Below are 24,510 nucleotides of genomic sequence, written 5' to 3' on the forward strand. Positions count from 1 at the left end.
CTACTTTCTCTGAATGGCTTCAATCAGTAATGAGTACCAGCATTTCCAATTAGCAGCTTATTAGTAGGCCAGCAAGAAACAACGGTACACCTGCAGTTCTTTGTGCTTTACACTGACACTGTTGTTTTGAGTGTTATTTGAATATTGAAAAGCTCATCATCATATTATTAATAAATGGGTATTGATCAGCACTAATGTCATGCAGCAGCATGATGAATGTACTTCCGCTCTGGTTCTTTAAGTGCTGGTCCCAGTGAATCCACTCTGAAGAAAGGTCAGCATAATCTTCCTATTCAAGTATGCATTTGTCAGAATACTACATTGAGAAGGGGGTGATTTTATTTTAATAATTGATTTTAATGGTTTTTATTTTGAAATGAATAATTGCAATTGATCGCATCCCTGATAGTTCTGTACTCCTCAACCTACTTGGCCCGTCTATCTATTTGCGTATTGTTTCCTACAGTAGTGATGGTATGAGAGCTTTGAACACTGACAATGTCTCATTTCAGTCTTGGCACATGAATGAAAGCAGGCCGCACTGTGTTTAGACTGGAGAAGATCCAGAGCAGACAGTACAGTGAGATCAAACTTTAAATACTGTTTCCTTTTGACCGGATGACTAGACCAGAATATGTCCATGAGCCCTATAATACACCCGGCACAATGCGATGCAAGGCGCAGCACAAGTGTGTTTGCTAGTTTTAGCCTTTTCGCATTTTTCCGTCCAGTGCCACATCGTTTAATTAGCAAATTCATTTGCACTCATTTGTGCGCCCAAAAGAGGTGTGCATCTAAAAAGGAGGTGTGTTCAGGCGCATTGCTGGCGCATTGCTATTTTAAGTAACTGAAAATAGACTGCGCCATAGACCAACTCAAACCTGGTCTAAAGTCTGGCGCAATGTTTTTTCTTTGTTATTTAAAGTGCCTGTTAGTAAAGGATTGTCCGCAACGCATGTACACGCTGCTTATTAAACACAGGGATACACAGCAGTACACAGATATGCAAAATATTACAAATTAAAGGATTGAAATGCATAAGAATTTTTTGTAGGCTAATTATACATACATAAATGCCTACAGGTTATTATGGATCGTCATCGCATGTATCAGAATTAGGCTATCTATTTGCGTTTCATCTCAAAGACGTGTTCTGTCTTTGTGCTTGCCAAATTCGGCTGTGTAAATAGCAAATCCGTAATGGCACGAGTGCAACTGGCTCTTAAAAGGAATGGAAGATGAGACCCTGATTGGTTTATTGCACGTTACACCCAAAAAACACCCATTACTCATTAAGAGAATAGGGACAACACGTTTAGACAATGCACCCCAGCACGGGGCGCACGGACCGTTTTTCGTAGTTAAAATAGCAAAAGTGGATTTGGACATGGCTTGAGTGCACCTGCGCCGTGCGATTTACAGGCTAAGGACTGCTCAGATTGAGTTGTGGGAGGTCATTCAACCAGGAGGGAACATTTAATTTAAAAGTCCGTAAAAGTGACTCTGTGCTTCTTTTGACATAAGTCTGAATAATAAATATAGGTAAATGGGTGCACAGCCAGTGGTAGTTTTGTAGGCAAACATCAATGCCTTGAATTGTATTCGAGCAGCTATTGGTAGCCAGTGCAAATTGATAAACAGAGGTGTGACGTGTATTCTATTCGGCTCATTAAAAATGAATCTTGCTGCCACGTTCTGGATTAATTGTAAAGGTTTGATATAACTGGCTGGAAGACCTGCCAAGAGAGCATTGCAATAGTCCATCCTGGACAGAACAAGAGCTTGAACAAGGAGTTGTGCAGCATGTTCACAAAGAAAGGGCTTGTTCTTCTTGATGTTGAATAAAGCAAATCTGCAGGATCGGACAGTTTTAAGAATCTGGTCTGAGAAAGTCAGCTGATCATCAATCATAACTCCAAGGCTTCTGGCTGTTTTGAAGGAGTTATGGTTGATGTGCCTAACTTGATGGTGAAATTGTGATGAAACAATGGGTTTGCTGGAATCACAAGCAGTTCTGTCTTGGCAAGGTTGAGTTGAAGGTGATGGTCCATCATCCAGCAAGAAATGTCTGTTAAAGAAGCGGAGGATGGAGTCAGGAATGAGAGTTGAGTGTCATCAGCATAGCAGTGGTATGAAAAACCATGTTTCTGAATGACAGAACCTAATGATGCCATTTAGACAGAGAACAGAAGTGGTCCAAGAACTGATCCCTGAGGCACCCCAGTAGGTAGATGTTGTGGCTTGGACACCTCCCCTCTCCAAGATATTTTGAAGAACTTATCTGATAGGTAAGACTCAAACCACCATCGTGGTTAACCGTATCAAAAGCAGCAGACAGATCAAGCAGGATAAGTACTGAAGATTTGGATTCCGCTCTTGCCATTCTTATGGCTTCAACAACTGCGGGCAATAATATATCATATTGATCATATGATACAATAGCCAACAACCACTAGTGTCGTATTTGAATATTCATTAATAAATAAACTGTTGCTTGTCAGATAGTCTGTAGTTGTTTTTTTTTTTTTAGCTGTTATATCTCTTAACACACGTTTGCAGCCCTATACTGCATTTTGTTGCCTTGTATCCACATGTGCAATGACAATAAAGTTGAATCTAATCTAATCTAATCTAAATTATGTCTAATATTAGCCACTGGCTAATAAATTCTCAGATTTTAGATTCTCAATTCATCATCTGATTGGATGCACAGCGCACCATTACTTGATGTACCATAAACTCGGCCCAATTGCTTGTAAAAAAAATGCAAATCAAAATTGGTTATGAAATATAGTTTTTCAACTGTACATAGGGGTGGTAATTTTTTTATTAATATTATACAGTCAAATTAATGTTGTCATTGATTTTCAGTGAGTTAAAAAAAAAATTGTTCAGCCAAATAAAAGAAAAACACCTTTTGGTTGTTTTGATATTAAATCATCTGTCTAGCATTGGTGAGTGAATGTTATATTGCACATCTCTAGCAGATGCAAGCTCATTGACTTAAAACGATAAAGCAGTTTAAGCTGACAGTAGGAATTCACAGTCAGACATGTCCAGCGGGGCTTTACCACGAATGCCTGGAATGCATGTTTAGGCACTGCTGGATCATTACTTCAATTAAGGATCTTTTAACCTGAATGAAGCAGTCGATGGGAGCTAAGCCTTCCTGAGGCATCAGACTCATTGCATCAAAACTTCAAAGACAACTTCAATTTTGAGGGCATGTAAACACTCATTTGTCTGTTTTTGTAATAGTTGATGAGAGCTGAATACGTGTGTTGGGTAAAACTAGGATTAGATTGAAGACATTGTTAGAGATGGGTGCCTCTCCGTGTGTCTTTGAGCTGATGGGACTCAGGCTAATGTAATAAAGGCTCTGAGATCAGCAGATGCCAGCTTTATTTCTAGGGCTGCATAGCATTCTGTAAACGCCCTGGAGATGCAGTAATGGAAGGTCATAAACCTCTGTTTGTTTTGTTTAGCTGGTGTGCAATTTAATTAATATACAGGCAGCTTATGCTGTTATATTCTGTTTATTAAACTGTTCAACCAAAAATGAAAGTTCTGTCATTTAGTCGCTCTCAAGTTAGGCTGGGCAAAATTCTGATGAAATATAGTAATAATATTAAAAGTTTTGTTTTTGAGCAAACCCTTTTCATTCCCTTTTTTCTGTGAATTTACATCATGTTATTGCAGCATTGAGCATTGTAGCCCTTTAGAGACAGTCTGTTGAGTGTGAACGCAGTCACAAATCAGAGGTGTTGAACCCAGTCAGAATCCACTCAGAACCACTCTAAATTATGTTTTTCATTAAGTGCACATCACATTGACTTTTCCACACCCTCATCAATCCTTCATTATAAGCAACATCTGGACCTTTTCCACTGCATAGTACAGCACAGTACGGCTCGGTACGGTTCACTTTTGGGGGGTTTTCCACTGGGTACAGTACCTGGTGCTTTTTTTAGTACCTCCTCGGTTGAGGTTCCAAATGAAACATGCCTTTACCAAAATGTGACGTGTAAACGGTTGATCACGGATTGGCCAGAGAGAATCGTCACTACCTGCTTTACTGAACTTGCTACACAAACACAACAGAACCGCTAAGTATTTTTTAAAGTATTTTTTCTGAGTATCTGTACTTTACTTGAGTTTTTATATTTCAGACAACTTTTACTCCACTACATTTCCTAATTAAAATGTATACTTTTACTCCAATAAATTTCCCCCTAGTATATTCGTTACTTACTACAAAATAGTCAGAAGAACACAAGGAAAGCAGGTTTGACGAATCAGTGGTCTGGCGTTTGTTTTTTTTACTCTTAAAAAAACAAAACTCTGTTTGAGTGCAAATAAGAATGTGCCGCACACGTACTTGTTGTAATGATGTGAAGTCTGACATTATCAAGTAGGCTTTATCACCAAATCACACACAGAGTGCACGCACATTAATATATTAGTCTATTAAAACTCATTATTCCAGGCATTCTGAATTGTAGTAAGCAAAAATGTATAAAATATTTGTATAATTTAATGTAGGCCTAGTTAACTTAATTTATATCTCACACCGTTTTTTTTTTTTTTTTTGCAGATGCATGAACACATTTATTAATCATTTTATTCAAGTTCAGTAAAACAATAAGTGAATTACATTTTAGACATAATATTGCTTGTTTTTGCTCAATTTTGCCAACGAAAATTGGCAACATTGATCAACACACAGTGGTGTTAAAAAATTTGAGATCAGCAAGATTTGTAATATTTTTTGAAAGATGTATGTTTTGCTCATCAAGGCTGCATTTACTTGATAAAAAATTGAGAAAAAAGTAAAATTGAGAAATATTATTGCAATTTAAAATGACAGTTTTCTAAACTGCAATCTTCCTCCTTTTCCTCTAGAAGGCAGTGTTAAGGATCCTTCCCGGCGCTCCCAGCGCTCTTGATCATCCCAGCGCTCAGCGTGCTGGCTCCTCCCCCTCCAGGCGGCAGCGTGCGCTCTCAGCCGCCCCCGTGCACCCCGCGCTCGCCAGGCCTGCGTACCCGAGCCCATGCCCCCAGCTCCACGCGGCCCTCCAACGCCATGTGTGTCCCGCACACTATGGAGGCGGGCAAGCACAGCGCCAGCCAGGGGCAGGACAGCCGTGCCGGGGTCCCCCTGGAGCCGTTCATTCACCAGGTGGGCGGCCACACCAGCATGATGCGTTACGATGACCACACCGTCTGCAAACCGCTCATCAGCCGCGAGCAGCGCTTTTACGAGTCCCTGCCGCCGGAGATGAAAGAATTCACCCCCGAATACAAAGGTAAGAAGGATGATCTTGATGCATTGCACTCTTTTTAAGATCAATCGTGGTCTAAAAAGATTCTGGGAAAACTGTGATACATAACTTAGGTGGATTTGGATTCATTCTAAAACCAGTGTTTTTTTTTTTAAGATTTATTTTTGGCATTTATTAGCTTTATTTTGATAGGACAGTCAGTAGACAGGAAGCGAAGCAGGAGAGAGGAGGGACGGGATCTGAAAAAGGTCTGATGCACAACAACGCTATATGTCCAATACGGGACAGCTGGTGCAAAATGACGCTATATGTCGAACTTTGGACAACCGATGTGGAACGACACTATATGTTGAACCTGGGACGGCCGATGAGAAATGATGCAATATGTCGAACTTGTGACGACCGATGCATAACAACACTATATGTTTTCGCTTTTATGATCTATGTGCAATGATGCTATATGTCGAACTCAGGACGACCGATGCACAATGATGCTGTATGTCAAGCTTGGGATCACCGATGTGCAACGATATATGTTGAGTTGGTCCGTCATTTTTTGTTTTGTCATCCTTATATTCATGTTGTGTATGTCATGAACAGCTCTATGACACAGCTCTGTTCTCACTTATTCATCATAATGCCTGTTTGTTATCAGATGGCAAGGTCTGTCTGCTGCACATAACTTAGTCTGAGACAGGATATGAACTGTCATGGGAGACATTATCATGGTATAGTTGCTCGGATGTAGTGACACAAAACAGAGCCCTGAAGAGCAGGTGCTGTGAAGACAGATGTTATGACATCAGTGTCATGTCAGAGGAAAGCCAGAGTCCAGAGACTGAGGGAAGCCAGCTGCTCCAGTGCTTCTTGCGAGATGTCCAGCTTCACAAGTCCTAAAAAAGAATTTCGATATAAGCAAGCAGCAGTTTACTGTTAGTGAACATCCCGAAACTGCAGAGAGTGGCATATGTAAATATGTGCTGTGTGCTTTCCTCCCAATAACAAAATAAACATATAACAGAAATAACAGTGGCAAGAAAATAGTTCGGAAAACATCTGATAATCTACTGATTAATCAGTAAAATAATCTGTGTTGATGTGTTCGGTTAAATCTTAACTTTAATTCTTCTAATAGTCATTTGATTAATAAATTATCAGTATAATCCTTTGTTGAAGCCCTGGAAAACATCACCCACATTGTTTCTCTTCATATTCTTCACCCATATTCTTCATATTCTGTGTTGAAGGTTAAGTCAGTGTTCCTGTGGCTCAAGTGGTTGAGCATTGTGTTAGCAGGGCAAGGTCGTTGATTCAATCCCCAGGGAGCACATGTTAACTGAAAACTGCCTGAATGCACTGTAAGTTGCTTTGGATAAAAGCGTCTGATAAATGCATTAATTTGATTTAAGTCACAGCAGCTTTTTCCCATTATAGACGGTTTCATCTGGTGCACGCACCTGCCCCTAAGTAGGCAGCTGTGGCCTAATAGTTAGAGAGTTGGACTTGTAACCTGAAGGTCACAGGTTTGAGTCTCAGTGTTGGCAGGAGTTCGGGGTGGGGTTAATGAACAGCACTCTCTTCCCCCCTCAATACCCATGACTGAAGTACCCTTGAGCAAGGCATTAAACCCCCAGTTGCTCCCTGGGTGCTGGATATAGCTGCCCACGGCTTTGTGTGTGTGTTCAGGGTGTGTTCACTTCTCACTGCTCTGTGTGTGCATGTAGATGGGTTAAATGCAGGGAACCAATTCCAAGTATGGGTTACCATACTTGGCAAATGTCGTGACTTTCACTTTCACCACATTAACTTCCAGTTGGGCTGGGCGATATGGCCAAAAATATCAATCGATATCTATAATTATCACAATAATGTTGAATCTTTATTTCTTTTAAGTTTAAAGCCAGATTTTTGCTCCAAAGTGAAAGCTGTAGAAACTAGTCCAATAATTTTCCTTGACAAAATAAATATCTAAATAGAAAAATTTATTTCTTAGTTTCTGCATGTCCTAATGAGTGATATTGTTTCAAATCAAGAAACAGGTTTGGGTTGCCTTATAAAATTAACAATAATATCACTTTTGTGTTGTCTTAGAAATGCACATTTAATAGTAGCTTGAGTTAGGATGCAGAGGTGCATTTTTGTTCATTATCTAAATCAGTAACATCTGTAATATCCATAGGTTGAACATAACAAAAAATTAAGTTGGATCATAGCTATGATTTTCAGGTATGGAATTAAAGTTTAAAGTGAGACTGGTTTCACTTTCACTTTACGGATTTACTGAGAGCTGTCTGTGAGTAGCACTATACTATACTGCATCATTACACAAGAAGAATAACGTTACCCTGAAGAGGACAGTGTGCATTGTTTATCATGGGCATAATCTGAACTTTTGATCAAGTTGTGCGAGCACAGGTATCTGGTGCTCAGATAACTCACTCGTCTGGGTCTACGGCTCAACTGGGAAAAGAGCAAACTCTCCCCTATGCAGAGGATCTCTTTTCTCAATATGGAAATAGACTCAGTTGCCTTGTTCGCGCAGCTTACGAGCAATGTTGTTGTATCAACAGATGCATCTGCCATGGGCTGGGGTGCCATGTGCAACTGGCATGCTGTATCAGGCTCCTGGACAGGACCCTGACTTCAGTGGCTATCAGTTCCCTGGAGTTTCTAGCAGTACGGATTGCTCAGCACCTCTTCATGGCCCTGCTGAGGGACAAGCAAATTCTGGTCCATATGGACAACATTGTGACAGTAGCGTACATCAACCATCAGGGCAGTCTACACTTCCATCGCATGTTGCAACTCGCACACCATCTCCTCTTGTGGAGTCAGAAGCATCTGAGGTCACTTAGTGCCATTCACATCCTACACAGGCTTAATCATGCAGCCAACTAGCTATCACGGCAGCAGTCTCGTCCCTCATTTTCAGCCGATGAAGTGTGCCTGTGATTCAGGTCAGCCAATTCTTACATTATTTTGAGATACCAGCCTGTATATGTGCCCAAAGTTTCCACCACTCCTTTTAGAGATCAGGTGGTGGACTTTGAAAGCGCTGCCCCTGGAGGAGGCCGACCCAGCCCTAGTGCTGCTTTGTCCAGTACGTGCGCTCCGCACTTATGTAGACAGAACTCAGTGCTTTAGGACCTCAGACCAGCTCTTTGTTACGGAGGCCAGCAGAAGGGAAAGGCTGTCTCCAAGCAGAGGTTATTCCACTGGATAGTGGATATTATTGTCTTGGCTTATCAGGCTCAAGACCTGCCATGCCCCCTAGGGGTGAGGGCTCACTCAACTAGGAGTGTGGCTTCCTCCTGTGCACTGGCACATGGCACCTCGCTAACAGACATCTGTAGAGCTGCAGGCTGGGCGTCACCTAACACATTTGCGAGATTCTATATTCTCCATGTAGAGCCAGTATCTTCCCGGGTACTTGCCCCTTCGGGCCCGTAAACAGGACCTGCTCGGTGTCACTCTGCTTGCTGTGCCATTCCACTCCATGGACTGGATGCATGCGCTATTCCCCTCAGGTGAGTTCCACAGTTCAGAACCCTGGGTTCCTCCAGCACCGTTGGTGTCTAGCACTTGTGTGCATGCCCTGTCGGTCAGCCACTGTGTTGGACTAGGTGCCTCCATGTGTTGTGATTCCCCTCTTTGGCAATTTGAAAGACCTCTTATGAGCAGTCAACCTGTTAGCATACTTCCAGCTGGAAAATGCTACCTAGTGCATCCTGTGTAAGGTATAGCCATTTGCTCACGCTGGCCTCGCAACAAGGTGCTTTTACTTATGCAGGTCACTGGAGTTACTGGTGACCCCATTTGTCAGTCTATTCTGACGTAACACAGAGCATGATCGACTGAAAGGGAACATTTAGGTTGTGTATATAACCCCAGCGGGGCCACTTGGCTCATCTCCTCAGTGAAGCACATTGGTCGCACTGCTCCCACACAGCGGGGTGGAGCTCACGATGCAAATTCCACAGACCAAGGTACTCCGCATACCATTGGCTCATTTTGTTACCACCCGAAGGTGATTGGGCTCTTAGGCAAGACCACATTTACCAGTCTATTCTGACGTAACATCTTTGTTCCCTCCTTCAGGGAACGAGGGTTACATATGTAACCTAGCTGTTCTCCTGCTTTAAAGCACCTCCTGTTGGGAGAGAATTAATTGGTATTTTCAGTAAGACTGTCTGATTTATGCCGAAAACATATTAAAGGCCATGTTGCAGGTTAAACACCACTTTCGATTAATGGGTACATAAATCACTCAAGATATGGATATCATTTTTAAAATGTCTCAAAAATGGTCTTAAAGACCTATTTTTTAAGTTTTTGGTATTAACAGTTTTTTTACGCAACTCGGTGATGACGTCATGTTAGGGAGAGGTCGAGGAAAGGTAGCCTCAGTCTAGTATTATGCAGCGTTCCAGGCAACCCGTAACCCGTGTTTTTTCAACCTTAAACCCATGAAAGTGCACAGGAACGGCAATCAAATCCGTGACTTACCACCCGTGAACTCGTGTGTCATACTAGATCGATGCACTCCGAGTTCTGAGGTCACACAGCACGCGAAACAACGATGACAGCCCGATGATAGTACACGTTGAAAAAACGATTTACAATAAAATAAATAATCTAGTTACAATTACTTGCGATCAGAAAGTTTGGCGTAACTTACATGGAATGGTACAAAGTCGTTAGTAGTGGTATGAAATAGTGATTACGAGCTCAAAAACCTGCCTGGAACGCGCGCAGCATCAGAACTATAGCGAATGACCGGGATGAGGAAGAGGTGGCGAGAGCAAACATGTATGATGGCCCGTAGCTGTGTAATTTCGATCGAGCCAGTCGTGAGAGGGCAAATGAGGAATTGCCAAGAACTGATGTCCGTCAAAGCCTGTAATGCATGGTCCGAGGAGAATGAGTGGAGAGGGTGAAGTTTCCTGGTGAGTTGCTATCATTTAACATCGCAGCAATGAGCACTGGAGCTAGTTTACGTGCACAGTGCACAGTGCACAATAACGACACACACACACACACATACGTACACATACACACACACACACACACACATATCTATATATATATATATATATATATATATATATATATATAATTTTATTTATTTATTACTGTCATTGAATAGCACCGAGTGAAAAATCAACGTTTTCTTTATATCTAGGGTCAGTGATCATGACGTTAGTTCAGATAGCTACTGGTAACCTTTGTCATAGTGTCATAGAACTGATAAACTTTTTGTCTTTGTCATTTAGAAATAGAAGGCATCATGCTAGCTATATGGACGTTTCTAAGCGTTTATCTCGTCCTCCGGTGAAAATGTTGTTGCAAACGTAGCCGTGTGTCTGTCGCTGTGTTTGACAGGAGCTTGTGTGGGTGCCGTCCCATGTAAACTGCGTTAGAAAGCTTGTGCTGTAGGGAAGTGAGTGCATTTGGGTCGCTGTTGGTCGATATCTCTCTATCTATCTGTCTGTCTGTCTATCTATATACTGTATCTAGTATATCTATCTATCTATATATATATATTTATCTATAATCTGCGTTCTGCGCTATCTGAATACTCTCGTCTCTCTAGTCACTCTCAATGCTCTCAAGGCGGCTTTGGTAAATTCTCTCCCCAACGTGACGTGATGCAATGCATTGTGGGGGAAAGGAGACCGCTGTAAGATAGTACCTATTTTTTCGTATTATATTCCGTTTTGTGATACCCAACAACATAAAATCGATGGATAACAGTTTAAATGTTTATTTCCAACAAGCAAATTGCACATATTCGTTAAAAAATTTACCTTGCAACACGGCCTTTAAGCTTGTTATCAAAAATAATCTACTCAAGATGTACTCAAGATGTTGTTATTGACTGTATTTGGGTTAACCAGAGGTTAAGTTATGGCCATAAACGCCAAGTAACGTTTGTTTATGCTATTGCCATTGAAACCATCTACTGTATAAGAGATTAGGGCTGGGTGATGCACCATATCATATCGAGATCACAATAAAATTAATGTTGATGATGATATGCTTTTTACATTACAGAGTTCTATGGATAAATTTTACAGGCTTAACTTGAACAAATTATGACAGAAATAGCTTATAACTGTTGTATACTAAAATGTAGGCTTAGTTCACTAAGAAATAGGTAATAATATAATTATTTTTAATGAATATCATGCAACCAAGATATTGTTTTCATCCATGTTTTATTTTATACATTCTTATTTGACAAAAAATAAAATGCAATGTTTTGTTGTAAATGTAATTGTTACATTTTAATTGGATTACATTTTAAATGATGGGTTAAATGAATCAATTGATTATATAAATCTTTTGGTCATATTGGCCAGCCCTACGAGGGAATATTTGCCCTTGTCACTTATTATTTTATATACACACTTCACAAATGAGCCCCTCGAATTACAAAATCTCTTAATATTCACCATACCTCACATACCTGTATCTTTCTTGTCTTTGTCTTACGACTGTAAGAAAAAACAACAGATACAGCAGTTAAAAGAATAGGTAAATGTTCCTCCATGCTGTATTTATTTTGGGACCTGAATTGTTTGTTTTGTTTTTTTTTTCCTCGATGCTTACAAGATTACATTGACATTCTGAGATATGTGATGATGTGGAAAAATGTTGTCCTAAAATAGGTTTGCATTCTTATAATAAGGCTCAGTTCATATAGCATAGTTCAGGCCGCCCATAACTGGCAGTCTGAGCTGCTATTATTTGTCTTCAGTGGAATTTGTATGTGTGACACTCATGTATTTTTGCATCTGTCCTGTGTTAACCCTCACCACCCCCGAAAACATGTCACGTTCTAGATTCACAGCATGCCTTCCATATGAACCACTTCTCCCTGTGAGTTTTGAAGGGGCTAAAATGCATGCCGGACATCTTTAACTTCCACTGACTATTTCAGGCCTTGCTAGAGTAACATTGAAGTTTGTTATTTTTTCTCATTTAGTCACAGCAAGGATTATAAATAGCCCTGTCCTTTTGAATCACATGGCATTGTTTTCAAATGTCAACAGAGTAGGATGAGCACAAACACTAAAGATTAGTGTCAGAAGTGTTTCAGAAGTTTTAGGGCTGGCAAAATCATCACCTAAAAAAAAAGGAAATATGCTTCCAATTATTTCAATCCTACAGTTTGCACAAAGCATTCATCTTCTTAAGAAGTAAGAGTGGTCCTTGTTTTATTGAATAAATCCGTGTGCGCATGATTAATTTTGTCAGATTGTTTTTTATTGTGACTTACTGTATAATTGTGATCATCAATGCTGAAATCCAGGTAATGTTTTAAAACTAGTGTTTTGCATCTGCAATTAGGGCCCTGTGTTTTATTTGATTTTTTGATTACATTTTATTAATCTTTTTAGCAATTTATTTAAAATTCATAATAATTCAAAAGTTACAATAAAATATTTTTTAATTTTTAAGACAATTGAACCTTATGAACTAACTTTTCATGGTTTCTATCTTTTCTCTTAAATGTTCTGGATTTATAATTTTAGTACAATTTATTGTCATGTGATAATCAAATGAAGGCTTAAAGAATGTATATAATGCAGTGTATTTAATATTTTACAATGTAATGAGTCAAAAGGTAAAATTAAAATATGAAATTAAATGTGTGATACTCCTTAAAAAGTTTTAATATGTTATTATTATATATAGAAATGCAATGTTCTGTTATCATTTCTTCAAGATGAACCAGACCTTCAATTTGCCGTGTTGTAGCGAGGACCATTGAGATTCTGTGTATATCTGACAATAGTTTAATCAAATTAAATGATGAAATGCTGGGGAAGTGACTCAGAGCAGCTCTGGAGATGAAGTTTGGGTGTTCATATTAGTGAGATAGCAGACACTAAAAACATTACAAACATCAGGCATACTTGAGTATGTGAAGTAAACGAAAAATGTGCCGCTCATACACTGAGAAATACAGAACATGCAGACTTTAAATTTAAATAGCAGTCTTTTTACTTATGATTAAAATTCATAAAATTCTGTGACATTCTGCATTATACAGTAAATTAAATTATTATGACTGGGCTCCGTGATTCTGTCCAGGTTTTCTCCATTGCATAAATTAGCTTTCAGTTAATCAGAGAGATCTATAATCTTCCTAATACCTCATTCATGATGTCCTTCCATAGGTTTTATTCCCTGTTGGGCTAGTCTTTAATTGTTTACCAAAACCTGCCCATTGATCTGTTTTTTCTGCATTAACATATTCTAACATTTTATCTTCAACATTGTAGTACCTGACCAATTAATACTAGCACTTACCTATTCTATTCTTTTCTATTCTGTTCCATTTGTTTTGGTCTAATTATTATTATTTATTTATTTTTTACTCACAATGTGTACTGTATTAGACTAACTGAGATTTGTCACAGCACTTGTGTACTTTTGCTCTCTTGTTGCTATGATTGCTTCTATTGTCCTCAATTTGTAAGTTGCTTTGGATAAAATCATCTGTTAAATGACTAAATGTAAATGATTTATAAATGGTTACTTTTAAACATTTATAAATTAAAAATAATTGTTGGCTTACTTAACACCCTGTCTCTAGTCTTTGTGGGTGTCACAGATCAGATGCTTCTTTTTAAAAGAAAACGTCTTTGAAAGCAGCCAGAATATAGAAAAACGTATGTGTAATGAAAGGCCGGGCTGAGCAGATGCCTGAAAAGAACTGCCTGCAGATCAGACCGGGTGTGCAGCACAGGTCTTCTCAAGGCTGCTGATGTGGAGCTGAGAAGACTATTAAACAGAGCTCTTCCCGAATTGGCTCATTAGCATCATTGCAGTTTTCATTCATGAGCTCGAGTTGCTAAGCTGACATCACTGAGGATGCATCATAGAACTAAAAATGAGCTTTAGCACAGATGCATGATGGGTTATTCAGCCCTTCCCACAAGCTGCTATTCTGTCCTTCCCACACATGTGCATCCATCTGAACTTCTTTATTCATCATACCACATGTACTGTTCAAATGTTTGATCTTCTTCATTATATTAGTGTTCTGAAGTTATAGTCCATGCACAGTCTTCACTATACATTTTGACCTTCTCTTTACCCAAACTAGTTTTGTCATAATTACAGGTACCAATGTGTCAATGCATGGGGCTGAAGGTGAAACTTGAATTTGGATTGGTACGGAATAATTATTGGACTTGGCAGAATGTACAGAATGCAATCAATCATTCAAAAGAGGAGTGCTAAAATAATATTTACTATTCATTTTTTGGTAATGAATTGTGGTCAGTAATTGTGTGTTGGTTTGTCATTCCATGAATGTGGCTTTGGACTTTAAAAACAACTACCAATTTAAAGTGCTTGAATACACAAGAAGCAAAAAATGACACGTTGTTATTAATGTAATATCTACGTTTATTGAAACAATAATTTAGTCCTTAATCTGGAATACATTTTTTGAGTCATAATTTGCAATTCATATGAACTAAATCAATGTAAAAAACATTGTTGGATGTTTTGGACATTTTTCTTTGTTGGATTCTTAGCATGCACAAGTTCTAAGTAATGTTGATGTTGTAGGTGTGGTGCTGGTGTGTTTTGAGGGTGACTCTGATGGCTACATCAATCTGGTGGCATATCCATACGAAGAGAGCGAGGGGCTGGACCATGAAGAGCTGTCCGAAAGAGATCAGCCTCGCCGAAAACACTCTCGCCGTAGCCTCTACCGCTCCAGCAGCGAGCAAAAAGAGGACAGACCAGCTCACGATGGCGACAGCAATGACAAGTGAGTGAATGCTGCTCCGTACGCTGGTGATTAGTGTAACAGAATCCACTGCTGAGGACAAGATGGAATACTTTTCTTAGATACAGTCTATCTATATGAAATAGATAACCATACTTTGGACTGAAGATCTTTGGATCGAGAATTGTTGTCATTTGCTCTGCTATTAAAACAGAATTATCAACCTTAGCAAAGAAATGAAAAATTTCTGAATAGAAAAAAACAAATTTCCCAGGGTGCCCTCAGCACCTTTACATTGTATCATACAGTATATGGGGAAAAAATATGTTGTTTTAACAAAAATTGTTAAGCGTTGCTTATTTGAACATTTTTCTACTTTACATTACGCTGTCTGATTAAGTTACGTTGTCTAAGATTACTAGTGGTGTGCCTCAAGGCTCAGTTTTGGGCCCTCTTCTGATTATTATTTATCTAGTGCCTTTAGGGCAAATCTTCCATAAATTTGGTACATTGTTATGCTGATGGCACCCAGCTATAGATCATTAAACTTATTTACATTGCATTTTCTGATTTAATTGTTGGATTGCATGTGTATGTATGTGTATATATATATATATTTCTTTCACATTTACTTTATATTTTTATTTTTGCAGCCCTGGTTGCAAAGGGCAAAATACATAGATTTATACAAAATTCTTTCACATTTACTTTATATTTTTATTTTTGCAGCCCTGGTTGCAAAGGGCAAAATACATAGATTTATACAAAATATCATATTTGAACTTCTAATTCTTATATAAATGTACCTCAAGGTGTACCCTATTCATGAAATATGGCAAAACAAATATTCAGAGAATGTGTTTTTCCAAACACATTAATTCTGAACCAGTATCAAGCTGAGCTCTGATTATATATTCATTGGATCTAATGGCTTAGCAGTAAGAAGATACTGAAATTGAACTGTGATAATAACAAAAAAGTGCTTTATAACAAGTACATCTGTCTGAATCAAACTTGTGTATTTGCCAATGAAACATTCCCATATAAAATACATTTATTTTAAGGGTTTCACAATAACAAAACATTCTCAACAGGCACAGTTGCACTGCTTTGTTGGTTATTAGTGTGTCTGTGTAGTCTGCAGGAGTTGAAGAGTCCTCGTCTGGACCTACAGATGCATTCAGATGTGCCCTTCCAGATGTTGGACAGCAACAGCGGCCTGAGTTCAGAGAAGATCAGCCACAACCCCTGGAGTCTGCGCTGCCACAAACAACAGCTCAGCCGCATGCGCTCTGACTCCAAAGACAGAAAACTCTACAGTATCCTGCTCTAGAACAGCACAGTTTATTCATAAACAGTGTATAGTTGACAGAGAAATTCAGTTTTACTTTCTGGGAAGCAGCCAGCTATATTAAAAAGTTTGAAACTGCTTGCAAAATTGTATTTCTACTTGCCTCAATAGTCTTCTTTTCAGATAAAATTAATTTAATAAATTTTTCTGTGGTTCATAAAATGGGAGAGGTCCCCACTTCAATACAAAGTCACTTGAAAACAAATCCAAAAGGACCAAATCCTAAAAGTTATTCAGTCGCATGTTAACCTTAAACTCCATGCATCAACATTAAAAATCATGCATGATGTAAATCTGTTTACAATTAGCAGGCACTCTTCTGCTTTCATGGTTCTGTGAGTCATATATCATCAGGTCTTGCATTTCCCAGAAAATGCAGTTCAGCCTAAAAATAATGAAATAGAGTTGTGGGCTGTTTCTCAAAAGCATTGTAACATCTGATTAAATATGATGAAGCACGTATATATTAAAATATGTAATTCACAGGAACGGGAAGCAGATGTTCATGTTTTTAGGATTCTAACTGGAATTTCTCAAAAATCCTCATTAATCATAAATGATTTAGTTTGCTTTTCAAAAGAGAGAACTCTTTGTTTCTATGAAAGGCTTTGGCTAGAAATCATCGACGGGCAGATTATAATAACATTGTCAAGCTTGTCATAGTTAATGGTCTTATAGTAAACACACACTCTTCTTTTCGATGGCTTTGTCCAGTAATACGAGTGAATGTCCATCCTATGAGATTATTAGGAATACCACAGAGGACCTCTCGTTGTCTGTAGTTTAACTCAGATTAATTTTTCACAGACTAATTACAAACATTTTCGAAATTTGTTAAATATGGGATAATTAAATCTTCAGCTATCATTTAGCATCCCTTTATAAAAAATTAAGCTGTAAGTGTAATTACTTCAAAAACAGCACTATTATCACCGTTCTAACACAGGCAATTCCACGCAATCGAAATTGAGTATTCAGACAGACACTGATGTAAATACATAAAAAAAAATAAACATTCTTTGTGCATGTATGTTTCCTCTGTTGTCTATGATTCTTGACCATAAACCTCCACCAGAATTCCTGCTGTTGGAGAACGTAGTGCATCATTTCGTCTACCCCTGCATCCTGGACTTGAAGATGGGCACCCGTCAGCACGGCGACGACGCGTCAGAGGAGAAAGCTGCCCGGCAGATGAAGAAGTGTGAGCAGAGCACATCTGCCACATTAGGAGTGCGTGTGTGTGGCATGCAGGTGTGTATGGCTTTAACCCAAGACGCTTAGTGGAGCAACTGCAATGACTGGTAGTTTCACACTCTTACAGTTAAAGGGAGTCATGAACTTCCTTTTTGTTTTGTTCTTTGAGGTCCATTTATAATGTCATCAAGATTTTTAATAAAAAAATATAACTTAAAAGGCAATTTTCTGTCCTGTTTTAACCCCCTCATCATAACGCTTTGTTTGAATAGGCGTGGACAGAGTATAACACATTACAGTATTCTAATTTCTTCTCCTGATAACGCAAGAATTTAATGCATTACTTTTTAAATTTATGTAAGTTGATTACAGTTACTAATGTCAACAAAATTACATTACTTATGTTACAAATGCAGTGTTAAAATATGGAGTAAAAATCATGTTCTGCGAGCCAGTATCCCTTTAATAATCACCAGAAAATGCAGACGAGGCTAGTAAATGTGTGCATGTTTGTCACAATATCACTAACATACGTAAGAATAAATGACTCATCTGAATGATATCAAGACTGCATTTAGTATAAACTGTTTTTAGACTAAAATGAAAAAAATTGCATTCTGAAACATGCAGGTTGTTTTTATAGTTCAATGACCTCAAAATGTCAGTTCATGACCCCTTTAAAGGTTCTTCATTGGCATCCATAAATAACTTTAACCTTCCATAGATTCATTCCATTGTATTGTACTAAAGACCCTTTTTAGTGGAAAATGGTACTTTAGATTTAACATTTTCTTCTTGTTTAGAAAGAAAGGGGGGTTATTATAAAAAATATTCTCTGAAACCTTCTGTTGAGAGTCCAAAATGGTATATTTATGGCATTGTTACCACAACTCCTTTTGGAAGCTGTATTTTTAAGAGTGTAGTTGGTTAACCTCGGCCTGTTGTAGGTGGCCCAAGTTGGAAAAACTAAAATAGGACAGGAATCCCTTACACTGGCATGAAAACTAATTTTAGGGTAGTCATTTGTATTCTTGTTCTTGAAACAAGAAGAACAATAAAACTATTTTTATTTATTTATTAACTTTTATTAAGTAGATTTTTCTTAGCACACTGGCAGATATTTGCTCACATAATAGACAGCATTTATGATCTTTGTCATAGCACTAGTTGATGCAACATAATCAATGTCAAAAATATGGTTGTGTTTGGAGATAACAAGAGATTTGAAGCCAACAATTAATATTTGACATTTATCAGCTCTTAGTGTAATAAAGCAGGTGTCCAGCCAGAGCCTGAGTTAGTGTACACACACAAATGGATAAATGACAAATACTATAAGTGTTCTTGATAAAGAAAGGGAAAAAATTAAGAAGTTGTGCCAGGTTTGGTTTTTTTTATTGCTACAAACCCATTTCTCAATACTTAGGCCACTTTTCAAAGCTCTTCACACACAGTGAGCTCAACAGCTTCATGTGGCAAAACTGTGGATCATTTATCACTGCTTTGGCATTCAGTGGCCACATCTTTAAATTGCATGATTTTTTTTCTCATTTAGACACAAACACTGCCTGAACTTGATATAGCTACAACCCAGCTGGCACTTTATATTAACAAATTGAAATATATACCAAATATAAAGCCTTTCAGTTTCAATACCATCTTTACAAGATGGGAACTTTTGAATAATTTCATACTTTATTGTAAATATGGATGTAACTTATATTTGCAGTGAATTCTAAACAGCAGAGAGCTGTCATTCTTGTTTTGTAAAGAACTCTTACAAAAGAAGATATTCTGTAATGCCACAGTGCTGTTAGTGTTTCTTAGGTCCTTGTTTTATGAGTGACAGAGTGTGTTTGTTAGGTGACATCCTGTGCTAGTGAGGCAGCTACAAAATGTTTTGGTAGATTTAGTGCATTTTCAGCTGTGCCAAGCTGAAAAAGTGAATAAAGTACTGTTAAATGTGTCTTAACAACTGTTAAAAAAACTGTAATAACTAAATGTCATGTGGAGTAACCATCAAGTAAAAATTAATCATAACTTTTTATTTTAATACTTTGCTTTGATACAGTTTAGTTTAGGGAGCAGTTCACACTATTAACTAGTCTTCTTACATGCTGTATGCAATGAAAACACATCGACTGATATTGATATATAGACCTGTAAAGGAATGGCAGAACATTTCTTCAGTCTTTTTCAAAAATGAGGCATGAGCAATAGGGACTAAAGCAGGGTGATTTCATTTCTGTCCATAGACTGATCAAAGCTTGTCTGAGGGAAGACAGTTTGGAAGGGGCATTCTTTTTACACTCTCTTCTTGATAACATTTTTGTTATTTTTATGTCAAAAGGTACAACCCACATTGGCCGTCTTTCCTCACATGTTGTTCATGTGTTTTCCCAATCATTCAAGCCCCCTGTGTCTCCTGTGTTTGTTCTGCAGGTCTACCAGATGGACACCGGTCACTATCTATGCAGGAACAAGTACTATGGCCGCAGTCTTTCTATCGAGGGATTTCGACACGCACTCTTTCAGTTCATGCACAATGGGACGCAGCTGCGTAAAGACCTTTTCGAGCCCATCCTGAGCAAACTATGCAGCCTGAAGGCTGTGCTGGAGCGCCAGGCCTCGTACCGCTTCTACTCCAGCTCGCTGCTCATCATCTACGAGGGCAAGGACCCCGAGTCTGAGGACGCTGGTTGTCAGAGGGCCTCGGAGCCGGAGAAGCAGGGCTGTGTGGAGAACCCTCCGGCCTCGGAGCCCTGTACGCCTCGCCAGACGCTGAGCGTGGATGTGCGCATGATCGACTTCGCCCACAGCACCTTCAAAGGCTTCCGGGATGACCAAACCATCCACGACGGACCTGACCGCGGATACGTGCTCGGACTGGAGAGCCTCATCGACATTTTGCAGGAAATCCGCAACGAGAACCAGTAGCTCTGCCCTGCAGCTTTTCATAGAGAGACATAGACGTTTGTAGAGATTGCACATTGACACAAACCTAAAGGTGTGTTTGAACCGTGAGGGATTGGTGTACACAAGAAATGGAGGTGACCTCTACCTATGAAGGTTCTTGTCTCTGCTGCCAGAGAAGAAATGGCTCCTAGCCTCCCCTCAATAGAAGATGGTTTCAGTTTGTTTGTCCCATGGATTCATCGCCACCATGTGGCCCGCTGAAGCACTGCAGGAATGAACCATGACCTCAGGCCGTGTCCGCTGTCAGGGTCTCTCTTAGAGTGTGGCAATGCTAAAGAGAGAGAAAGCGTGTCTCTGTGTGTGTGTGTGTGTGTGTGTACATGTGAGAATCTCAAGAAGAAAAATCCAGGTCACCCTAAAAGAAAAAAAAAGAAAAAAAATCTTGTATTGCATAAACAAAGCCTATTTTTAGGACCTTTAAGATTTTTGTGACATTATTTTCATGACAAATTTAGCCTGAAAGCATTTCTCCCCCAAATTCTTCTTATTATAATTCATAACATATTTTTCCAGACACACATTAGCAACTGTACTTTGCCATTAACATGCTGTATCATTATGTGTTCACATCATACTGTACTAATGAGACAGGGAAGATATGCTTTGTTATAAAAATAATGTCACCATGCAAAAAAAAAAAAGAAAAGAATCTTAATGGTTTTAAAAAAAATATCTTCATGCAATGTTGTTTTCTCTTGTGATGTTTTATTTTTTTCTGGGTGAGGGAGAGTGAAATATGTTCTCTGTATAAACACTCAGTATTTCTCCAAGAGTTTAAAAGGGAGTAAATTCAGCTCAGAGCAGTTGGTCAAAGCTTTACTGTAGGAGTCGGGGCATTTAAAGGAGATTTAAACCACTCGTCTTTGATGACAAGAGGATGAAACTGGCCTTATGGCAATAGTTGAATTCACAGCTTAGCTATGCGAGCCTATTTAACTGGTCAGAGGATGCTTTTTTATTTTATTGTTATTATATTTTGGGCTTTTTGGTAGCTGTCTTACTCTGTGCGTTAAAAGCAGTCATTACATGTTAAGAGTTTGAACAATTTTGTTGATCCCCCCTCCGTGATTTATAAGTCGTAGGGGTTTTGGTGGGATAGTGTATTTCTAGTCTTGAATTTAGATTACCCATGTGTTACAAAGTCTTTCCCTGTCAGTAAGCCTCGCTGTAAAAATAATAATAATAATAATTTCCTTAATCTGTCAAAATATTTAAACATCTTCAAAACAAATCCTGAAAAGCTAAATTGTGTAAGGTATTAACACTTGTTTAAAGATTACATTTTTATCTTGATTTAGGTCTCATTTTATCTTTGACTTAATTTTTTTATAAACAAGTCTTAATATTTTAAACAATTTTTTGTTTTGTTGAAAAACAACATAAACCGACTAATTTAAGAAGCTTATTTTAGATAGTGCTCACTAACATCTGCACTGTAAATTATTATGAACACATTACAAGAGCATGATTTTTTATTTTGTTTCTTTTTTTCAGACTTATTTAGAAGTGTTGTCTTTTAATTACACGTACTGTACACTCTGAGGGAACAAAAGGTACAAAAGCTGACACTGGGACAGTACCCTTTCAAAAGTACACCTTTGTACTTTACTTACCCATAAAAGGTCTCTTTTAGTACCTTGAATATACAGATTTGTCACCTAAAGTGTACAAATTATTATATAAATGGTATATATTAGTGCTTTTTGAAAGGATACTGCCACAGTGGCAGCTATTGTACCTTTTTTTCTGAGAGCAGTGACATTCTGCCCACCATCAGCAAATGTAGCAAGATTGGTGTCTAGGTTTGTCTTTGTGAGTCACATCAGCAGTCGAGTGGAGATCGTCTCCTCATCATGACACCTTCAGCATGGTCTCTGTCTAGATGAAGCATTTATTGCACTATGGTGTCATCCTTTTACTGAAAATGGACACTTTTTTCATTCTCTGGGAAACAGACATCGTATCTGCTTGTGGTAGCAGTTGAGCAAATATATAAACTTCATTCATTCGTCTTGTCCTACATTTATTGGTGATCATGTGTATAAATAATAAATCATCATTATAAAACATGGCATCTATGCGGAGTTGTGCCGTAGGGATGTGTCTGTATTTAGACGTGTGATTTTGGTCAATAGCCATAACCTGGACACCCAGGAGTGTTTGTTTAACAACTGTTTTAACAAAGTCATCCGATCATTTCTGTAACCGCTGAAGGGAAATGTTTGAAGAACAAATGCCACATGTGATGTGTTCCCTCACAATAAATAATGAGCAATGTTCTCAAGTTACGTTTAAGAGATCGTAATTCCTAACATGTTGGCGTCATTGATTAAAGTGTAACTGGTTTGTGTAATTAAACCTTTCTTTTTTGTCAACACAGAAGACAGGAACACGGATTCATAGATTTGGCATAAAAAGAAAGAAAAAGATCCTTTTATCTTTATTGTTGTTGCATGGATAGGTATTTTTTTAAGAAAAAAAATATGACAACTACGAATGTGAGCTATAAATTGTTTATTAAAGAAATGTTGTCTTGTCTCTTTATTATTTTGATGTTTTGATTTTTAATCTAGTTAGTTACATGATGTATCAATTAATTAATTGCTAAATAAATTCGACTTGATTCAGCATATAATTTATTACACATAAACATTTAGGGTGCAATGGCCTAACATAACATATGAAAAATAAATTATAATTTGAGAAACACCTCAGTATTTTTTGATACAATGAAAGTCATTAACCAAAACAGCTTAGTTACCAAAATTTTTCCAAATACCTTATTTTATAATCCACATAAGAAAAGGTTTCAAATGACATGAGGGTGAGTAAATTATGATAGAATTTTATTTTATTTTTCTGGGTGAACAATCCCTTGTTGTCTTTTTAGATATAATAAGATGTACGAGTCTGGGGCGGGGCCAGTTAACTGGAAAATTTATTTTTTTCATAACTAATGAAGTTAAAACCTTAAATACAAAGTACTGTCATGAAACTCTAGAGAGCTCAAACTCAATCTGACATAATGATATCATGATTCACAGGTTGCAGCTGTTGTAAAACAACAGTCACTGACCAATGTACTCTACAAAATTTGTAAAACCAAAATAAAATTACAAAACACTTATTAAAACAATACAACTTCATACAAAGAACTTTCTGAGAGTTATCATGACAGAATAAGAATACTGTGTACTATACAAAATTACAATTAAAAAAATAATAGAAAGATTTTAGATCCCTCAACTTACCAGCCAAAACTGAGAATTTCTCATTATGTACTAGAATTTAACTGAACAACTGATTAATTTCAACAATGTAAAATAACCAAGACCTGATATTAATGAAAACCACTAGGACAAATGCAATATGCATTTCCTGAGGGACAGAAAAAAATTACAAAACAAATGATAGCACCAGTCACAACAGAAACTGATGAGACATTAAAGCCGCTCCAGTATTTTGGGGAAATGCCCATTAACAACAATGTGTATTTACTCTTAAACTGTAATATGCTAATAGTTCAGCATGTGCAGCATGATGATGCATCAGTCCGTGTGTCATTTAGAGAAATATAAATGAAGAGTTCATTTGCAAAAACTTGTTTTTTCATGGTGCATTCCAGTTCATCTCAGTCAAAACATAACTAAAAAAAACAGTTTACAAAATAAAAACATGATAAAAATAAAAAACAAAAGGGAGTATCTGTTTTTGCAAATTAACTCTTCAAATATAAATAAATACAAATATTAAAATAATTTAAAATATTTAATGTAAATATATATTCAGCACAAAGAGGCCATTGTATACCACAACTGGGGCAGATTTGGTGTATTACAGAAAGAGAGTGATTCCAGAACCATCTTTCAAGAGCTGTTTGAAACAGCAGATAACATTGAACTCATCAGAGGTCATGTTTGTGATTGAGCATTGGTGTTGTCACATCAGCTTCAGAT

The 24,510-nt window shown here is 37.9% G+C and overlaps 1 protein-coding gene across 5 annotated transcripts in view; it reads left to right on the forward strand.

Moving 5' to 3' along the window:
- The window catches only part of LOC113039647 (inositol hexakisphosphate kinase 1-like), a 40,862-nt gene extending 17,784 nt beyond the window's left edge, over positions 1-23,078 (forward strand). For 4 of the 5 annotated variants that reach the window (XM_026197617.1, XM_026197620.1, XM_026197621.1 and 1 more), the window contains exons 2-6: positions 4,903-5,306; positions 14,871-15,075; positions 16,171-16,352; positions 17,460-17,635; positions 20,021-23,078. In XM_026197617.1, the coding sequence (XP_026053402.1) occupies positions 5,084-5,306; positions 14,871-15,075; positions 16,171-16,352; positions 17,460-17,635; positions 20,021-20,515 (1,281 nt within the window). In that variant the 5' untranslated portion in view covers positions 4,903-5,083 and the 3' untranslated portion in view covers positions 20,516-23,078. The remainder of the gene's footprint in view (positions 1-4,902; positions 5,307-14,870; positions 15,076-16,170; positions 16,353-17,459; positions 17,636-20,020) is intronic. The other variant, XM_026197618.1, reaches the window with a different exon arrangement.
- The last annotated feature ends 1,432 nt before the right edge of the window (positions 23,079-24,510 follow it).

Source organism: Carassius auratus, chromosome 22 (genome assembly GCF_003368295.1).
Source record: "Carassius auratus strain Wakin chromosome 22, ASM336829v1, whole genome shotgun sequence".
Taxonomy (NCBI): Eukaryota; Metazoa; Chordata; class Actinopteri; order Cypriniformes; family Cyprinidae; genus Carassius; species Carassius auratus.